This window comes from Wyeomyia smithii, chromosome 3, assembly GCF_029784165.1.
Source record: "Wyeomyia smithii strain HCP4-BCI-WySm-NY-G18 chromosome 3, ASM2978416v1, whole genome shotgun sequence".
Taxonomy (NCBI): domain Eukaryota; kingdom Metazoa; phylum Arthropoda; class Insecta; order Diptera; family Culicidae; genus Wyeomyia; species Wyeomyia smithii.
The window spans coordinates 80,375,238-80,383,626 of record NC_073696.1 but is presented as its reverse complement, the minus strand read 5'-3'; the positions used below and the strand labels follow the sequence as shown (position 1 = coordinate 80,383,626).

The 8,389-nt window shown below is 42.9% G+C and overlaps 1 protein-coding gene across 1 annotated transcript in view; it reads right to left on the bottom strand.

Moving 5' to 3' along the window:
* Window positions 1-493: 493 nt before the first annotated feature.
* Window positions 494-8,389, bottom strand: part of LOC129731447 (uncharacterized) — a 44,433-nt gene continuing 36,537 nt past the window's right edge. Inside the window, exons 3-5 of the mRNA XM_055691452.1 lie at window positions 7,048-7,157; window positions 6,834-6,980; window positions 494-2,535 (exon numbers count right to left, since the gene is read on the bottom strand). Coding sequence (XP_055547427.1) covers window positions 1,506-2,535; window positions 6,834-6,980; window positions 7,048-7,157 — 1,287 coding nt within the window. The 3' untranslated portion in view covers window positions 494-1,505. The remainder of the gene's footprint in view (window positions 2,536-6,833; window positions 6,981-7,047; window positions 7,158-8,389) is intronic.

The following is an 8,389-nucleotide window of genomic DNA, read 5'->3' as shown; positions in this document are numbered from 1 at the left end:
CAGCACTGGACTTCACTTTCAACTCTCTAAAAATTGTTGCTTAACATCGAAATTTCAGTGAATGTATGAAAAATTAAACCAAAAATAGCAAAGAAAGTAAACTATATAGTTTGAATATGAACAAATCGTTTTCTATTATGATGCTTAACTCACTTTTAACTAGGTTGTAAATCAATGAGGAGAGCAATGCTTCAGGGTTGTTACCCTATGGCTCTCGGTTAGAAAAACAAAACAAAGATTAGCAAAGGCTGCGTGTTTGACATGATAAAGAAAAAAAAACCTTCCAGTTATTCCACCCATTACATCAAAGAAAGCCCCCGAGAAAGAAATGTTTCCGAACCGTGTAGCGGCCTAAATTATCGGTCATCCACGATCCATCAAAGCAACGACGCAAACAAGGACGAACTTCCGGGAAGCAATACCACTCGGCACGACCCGGTGGCAACGGACGGACTTTTTCGGATACGCTGCTCCGAAATCAATTCCCAGCACGTTTTCATTTTCACTCAATAAGTTTTTGCTGGCTTTTGGCTTCTTTATTAGAAACTTGAACCGCCTGCAGCTGAGGACGACGCTTCGAACTTGACCTTAATGGTTACTGTATACGCTAGTACAAGTGAATGGACGTAGTACGATGTAAGTAGGGTTCACACTACGAGTTCCCTTTGCACGCTATAATAGAAAACGTCCCATCCTGAATGTTTTCAATTGTCGTTACAGAGCACTAAGATACGGTGTTGGTAATAATTTCTCTAATGAAAATGCAATTAAATCAAATGTTTACAAATAGTTTGGCTTTATTGATTTTTATTTTTAAAATGGACTATTTTTAGTGTGTACCTATATATTTGGTTCCTATGCTTGAGTGTGTTTTTGTCATTGAATAAACTTACTTATAATAGAACTTTTTGATTAGCGGTCTTAACTCTTAGTCATTTCTTTGGCATGCAGCACTTCGTTCCAAAAAATAAAACAAACAATGTATGATTAGCTTAATATATACTGTACACAATACGGCTACACGGCTGTCTCGTGTAATTACTGCCCTATGAAATACACATGTCGTTTTGAGGAAGAGTTACATCGTATGTTTAATGAGTTTCGTAGATTTGGCTTGAATTACGTTTTCCTTGATTACCCTCTTCGGTATAACTTCTCTGTGCTAGCTTAGTTACGCAGGGTAGGTGAAGCAAAATACATACAAAAAATACGATTGCAGCAGCATCAAAAACATCAAATAAAATCGATATAATAACATTAATAACTTTGACTAGGATGAAACAATATATATTCCGACAGGTGTGCGTTTCGTTTTTATTTTTGCCCTGCGTTGGGTTTCGCTCATCGATATAGATTTTTTTTACATTCTCTATTTCATTCGTGCGAAAATAGTGCACGTACATTGATCGGTGTTGTATTCGTTCTCGATGTCGTACTGTTGAACTTTCAGGAGAAAGTTTTCGTTTGACTTTCGTGAATCCTCTACGGTTTGCACACCTGTTGCCTCAAATGTAAATGAAATTTCCCACTCCCTTTAGAGGATTTGTATTAACGGTTTCCTTAACGATATTGGTTCTCGGGATATTGCAGTTGTATGAGTTGTGGTTGTTCGTTTCGCTTAACCGCTCGATATCGACTAGCTTTTTATCGATACCGAGGGAGGAGAAGGAATGACACACTGTTCGAATTTCCCGGATGTTGTAAACCGGGTTGTAAGCGGGTACATTGGGTGCGGCCAGCAGCGATGGCAGCAGAGAGGCTTTGGAGGGACGGGGTGGTGGTGCCAGCGGGAAGCGATCCAGATTTTTCGCCTTTATCGCTGGAGGTTGTCCGCCGGATTCGTCTCTTGGCTCGAAATGACCGCACAGTTTTGCACCGGTTGGTTCGCACTGCTGGCAGATACTTCGTTCGTCGTTGTTGTTGTCCTCTTTTTCGCTGTCACTTCGACTGGAGGAGGACGATGAACAGCTGGAGACGGACGATGATGATGACGAGGAGGAGGTTGATGAGCAGGATGACGATGATGAGGAGGAGGAAGAGAAACAGGACTCCTTCAGGTTGTTCAGTGAAGAAACCCCATCGACGATGTCCGAGATGAGGGTGTTTGTGGGTGTCGTGACGGCACTCAGCGGAAAGGTCGACGAATGTAATGACAATCGGTGTTGAGTCAGTCCGGGATTGATGATGAACTGTTTCGATTCCGAGATCGGCGCTAGCATTTGTCGTCGCCGGGGATAGTTGGGGTTGCGTCGTACTAAGAAATGCATTATTTCGTTCTTCTGCTGGCGTTGGAGTTGCGTTTTCAGCGGTAGATCATCCGGGTGGAGTTTGCGTTGGTATTCCTGGCCGGGGCATACTTCGTACAGGCTGAACTGTTCGACCGGTTCGTGCGAGCTGTAGCAGGACAGTAGCAGGGCCAGTAGCTCATCAGAGGTGGTTTCCTCCGAGATTAGCAGCGACTTGTACTGCGAGTTGGGCTGCAGGGCCGATGTGTGCACCCGAATCAGACCACCAGGTTTTTGCTGCAGGCAAAATCTACGGAAAGAAAGAGAGACGAAAATGCAATTAATATTGAGTTTTACGATGAAAGTATATTAAACAACACGAGAGAAATTGTTTTTGTGCTATCCTTGTAACAATTACAGTTTGATCAAATAATAGTAGAGTTTCCTAATCAGGAAGCTATATTTTTCTATGTAGAATTGTGATTGCAATGGAAAATGTGTAAGCTAACTGCACTTTACTTCATTTAATTTGTACTATTGGGTTTGCAGAAAGAATAAAAAAGCTGGGAGCAACAATAGGCCATTGAACACAGAAAATAACCAAACTTTTTTGACAGTTCAGGGATTTTTTTTCCGTTCTATCGTTTATAGAGTTTGTGCTGTTGGAAGTGATAACAATTAATATACGAAAAAGATAACATATCTCGTCGCCACCTTGGACAGTAATCAACATCCTGCAATAGACGGCTGTATTTACGCTGTGTTATAGCTGTCAGTGAATGTATGTGTTACTTTTGTAACCGAGTGTTGGATATCGACCAGAAACGTAGTGCTGTGGTTCTTCTGAGCTGAAAAACGGTAGAAAAAGATAACGGTAGAAATAAGGGTCAAGAGGCACTTTAAGTGAAATTCTCGACGTAGTGCCACTAAATCCCAGCGTATCTGATCGGAGTCTTCATAGATTCCTGAGCAATAAACTTCAGATCAACCCCTATAAGATCCAGCAGGTTTAAGTCTTTCCGGTGATGCAGAAACAAGAATGGTGAGAAAAAGGGAAGGCGTGTAAAGGGTCGCGGAAAGAAGGTTGGAAAATATCGTGTTTACTGACGAGAGTTTCTTTACCGTACAACAGATCGTGAATAACCAGAACTAGAAAGATTGGTTGCCAGAACGATTACAAACCAATGTTGACATCCTGATTTGGGATGGAATCAGTCGTGATGACTAGAAGACGACGTCGTCGAAAATTGACCTGTTGTGCCAGGGATTATTCAACTAGACCCGATACCGGCTCGCAAAGTAAAGAAAACTCTGGGTTGCACAACATTTCCTAGAATTCATTTCGAGCCAGGATTTCCCGCGAGTTTACCGGATCTTAATCTTTTTTGGGGTCGAAGTCTGCTCTAAAGTAAAAACCATGGTACTGTAGAAATTCTAAAGCGACATCTGGCGTTAGCCTGGAATAAAATATAACAAGAGTACCACCCCGACTTACGGTACCACTAACGAACCCTATTTCTATAAAGTAATGTTTTTTCATTTAAAAAGAACGAATTTGAAATAAAAGTATTTCGTTTTGATAAATTCATTCGTTTGTTCCAATGTAGCACTTCGATTGCCGCACCCTGTACCAAAGATTATTGCACAGAGCAACCTGATCTCATTTCTGGCAGTTCAGACAGCCATGTTACATATGGAAAATTCTCTATAAATGAGATAGAAAAGATTTATAAATTCTATCAAAACATTAAGATTAATCGTTGTTGAATGCCCAAAAATGACTCTCTAAGTGAGTAAAATGTGTATGTGCTTGGCATCTTCAATAAGTCCGAACACATCTTCTCGTCATTGTGTAGGTGCGCATCATGTGCGTTCTGTGTGTCGGTATTGGTGTCGCCTTTAGCTGCGACTTGGTAGTGAAGTTGTTTGCGAGAGGTTAGCGACTTAGCGACATATTCCGGCGGTCGAAATCCCTTGGGGTGACGCGGATTTTATCAATACCGCCATTTATCTGTACCAGGAGACGGGCTCGGTCAAGGACCGTACAAGACCCGGGCAACCGCGTTCGGAGAGAAAGCCTGCAGCCATCAAGGTGGCGAGGGATCGGATTCGTCGGCATATGAACCACTCAATCTGGAAGACCGCTGCTGCCCTAGATGTGTCGATCGGGACTGCCCAAACCATCATGACGAAGGGCCTGGAATACAAAGAGTACAAGCAACGCAAGTTTCACGGGATTACAGAGGCTACAACAAAGAAAAGGCTATACACAACCAATTTATAGTTTCGCGGCACGTAGTTCAGGAGTTCGTGTTTTCTGATGAGATACTTTTTGTCTTGCAACAGCCGCACAACGTCCGAACTGATCTACTGTGGGCGCCGACGTTGACAAGCATTCCACTTCCCCTCCCCTAACCCCCCCTTCGGACATGGTTCCAGAGTACCGCATCGTCGATTGCTTGGGGGCCGTTTCCAGGCGTGGAGGGCTCCCACGGGTGTTTATCGAGAAAAACGTGAAAATCAACCCCGCACACTATAAGACCGAGGTTCTAGAGAAGGTTGTGATCCCGAGACCACTACGGGAAGGATGACAATGAAGCTACGTGTTTTCAAGATCAGGAAGGCACCCAACCAGACTGACAAGGCGTCGTACACAAATTACGTAACGCATGAAAGGGAGGGAGGGGGGTTGAGTCTGCGTTACATATTGTTACGTAGGGGGGATGGGGGGTAGTAGCGACAGTTACGTAACTGTGATGTTTGCTCGAAATTGAAAATTTTGGAGGGAGGTCAGCGTTACGTAATTTTAGGGGGGGAGTCATGCCGAACGTTACCTATCGTTACATAGGGGAGGGAGGGGGTCTAAAATCTAGATTTTTAGCGTTACGTAATTTGTGTACGACGCCCAAGCAAAACACGGTGGCCAAATGGAGTTCGCGGAAGCTGTACCGTGAGTGGCTGGTCAAGTCAGGCTTTCTCGTCATGGTCGACGAGACATACTTCAAAACGGGCCACGAGTTTTTGGTCGGTACGTCCCACATTGGGGTCCCCGGAGAAGAAAGACAGACAAATTCGCAAAGAAGTACCTGTGCGGACAGTACAGCAAGCCGTTCATCATAACCGGTACCATAAACGGGCAGATTTATGGAGAGGAATGCTTGCAGAAGTGCTTATTGCCCTTCCTCCGCTCTAACCGTCGTCCCACACAGTTCTGGCTAGATCTTGCTTCGTGCCACTACACCAAGCCTGTAATGAATTGTACGAAGCGAAAGCCCTCATGTGGTCCCGAAGGACGCGAACCCGCCAAATTCACTAAAACTTCGTCCGACAGAACAGTTTTGTGCGATAATGAAGCAGAAGCTGGATAAAAGCGGAAAAACATTCAAAACTGACGAAGTTTCGAAGAAAACTGGAAGAAATTGTGTATAGGAGATGGGCAAAGCCTCGCCCAAAACCTTATGAGTAGTGCCAAGAGAAATGTACGAGCATTCAGTTTTGGCGAAAAAAATTAATAAACAAATTTTGCCAAAGAGTTTTTTAATCCATGGAAATTTGAGAAGTATTCGATTCAAACTGAATTTTAGGTGATCATTTTCGTGCGTCTAATTTTTTCGAGTCCAGTCTAAAAAGGTCGCTTAATACATATTTGTTCTTAGTGGAGTGGCACCTCACACAAAAAAACGAGAACGAAACCGCATCGCACGAAGGTAAACAAAAGAACCAGTGTTTGTCAATTCAGATGCCTGATGTTAGCGTGCGATGCTCCATTTCTCCTTCAAAGTATCTTAAAGGTAAGGTATAATAAATCGTAAGCTGTCAAATTATTCTCAAACACAACCATGTTATTGATGGAATATTCCTTTTAGTTCCAAATTTTCGAGTCTCAATCGTTATTATTTGCCCCCAAAAATAACTTTATCGTATAACTTTGATAAGCTTTCCCGCTAAATATGAAACTGACTTGCCCATTGTTTATTTTGAGAAACAAGTCGAAGTTCTGTTTTCCAAAGGGCAGAAGTAGAGACTGTGTTATAAAGAGATACGCAAAGCAAGCAGAAAAGCAGTAAATATGGCAACCCTTTGCTAATATTCTATTTTAAACTACTCTGGCAACCACATTTATTTTCGCATGACTTTTCATACGCACTAGAAAGTGTAATGAAACTTTGAAACTTTGTAAGGATTTATTATTGAGCTTCAATGCTTGTTCATACAGTTATATAATTTTCAATGCATCACTCATAATATGAGCATGACGAACACATTTTTCGTTGAAACCATAATTGCACATGATTCACAGAATTTATACTGATTGCAATACACATTCTTGCGAAAAGTAACACGCATGAGTTTGTTTACTTTGCACACTTGGAGCCTCGATTTGACGGTTCACTTGGAGTTTTCGACCTCACTCTTTTCGTATCAGTTTATAACACCGTCTGTAGGCAAAACCAGACTGAAGTTATGACATAAGAGAACCTCCGAGGATACTCCAAGTAAGGGTCTGAGTGATTCCACTCGTTTCCGTACAGAAAAATTCTAGCTTTTTTTCGTTTTTACTTAGATAGCACAAAAATATAAATGTACATATTACACAGAATGACATACCTGGAGTCTCCCTTCGGATGGCAAGCCTGCAGCAACGCAGGCCGAGCTTCATCGTCCAGTTCCAGAACCGATTTGGCACCCGGACGCCGAATTGTAACTTCCATCGTAAGATAAAACAACCGAGGATCCCGGTGTCGCAACTTGCATCTGTATAAAGAATGAAGAACGCAAATCGTTAGTTGTTATTACTGTACTATAGATAACAGGAACTTACCGTCTTAGCAGTTGCTGGACGACACTTTTGCTGGTTGCGTCGTACGAGATTCCTAGCGTTTTGTATTCAATGTCCTGGCGCAGACAGGCCGTATAAATTTTAATAGTAGTCTGGAATAAAACAAAATAAAAAATTACTTATTCTGTTTCTGGCGGTTCTATACAAAAATTGTCTCAACAGGGTGAAAACTTCTTTGTCTAATCAATCGAGAAATATTGTTTACTCAAAACGATTCGGAATGTTTTCCTGTGAACGCCATAACTTTGGTGCGGAAATTTGATCTATCCCTTGCCGGTGCCGCTACAAAAGAACTTCGTTCGCTCAGGAAAGCACACGGAAACCCAATACTTTTCCAGCGCTCCCTATCAAGAACCAACCATTTGCATACTGCTCCGCAACTAAGGAGAGGTCGACCAGCGCACAAAGCAACACGCAGCTGCTGCGGAACTGGCTGACCGCCGTCGAGTCGGAAAGCTGGCTTACGTTCCGGCTGGGTGTGGATTAGAGTTTGACTCGCAATAAATATACCACACAAGAGCGAGAATGACTTCGAAAAACCTTTTCCGAAGTGGTTGTTTATCGGAAACCGAGCCAATGTTTCGTTTTTATTCCGGGTTGCATTCACTGGCAACATAAACAATGCTGACCAGTTCAGCTGTCTGCGGTCGGATGGCTAGCAGACCCTCTTGAGGAACTTAATTCAAGCCATCGTGTCAAATCGTACGCTTGGAACTGAGCGGTGACCGCAGGCAGTTGTGAAACGTGAGCAAATATTTTTCACCTCCTAATGAGACGAATTTTTCAATAGTTTATTTACTGACCGCTGCTACTGCTGTTAGCTCCGTCTGTAGATGATCTAACCGCAAACGCATTTGTTCTTACATCACGCGTACAGAACGATCTCCTCTTCCCGTCCGTAGATTGCGAATAAATGACTCGACAGATGCCACGCTGGAGAAACGCAAAAAGGATGTCTCACTTCCTACCAGCGACGGGATCTACTGGAAGTGTTGATTTATTTTTCCTAGTTTCCATTGCCATCGGCGTGGTTGCTTTCGTGCTAAGATGCTTGTGATGCAATAAATGTACGAACCAACCAATCGACAGATGTTCTTCGCGACGGAAACTGTCGCTTGCAATAAAGAGAGTAACGGGGGAGGGAAGAGGATTAACAAACATAACGGGCATGGATTGGCAGCCGTTTGCCATTTTACAGAAGGGCAAAACAATTTCCGGGAAGGCGCTGATGAGCCCGATGACCAGATGACGGAAGTGATTGGCCGCGGGAGAGGTTGCTGTTACTTTCGAACAAAAAAAGAAATCGAACGCTGATGACTTTTCT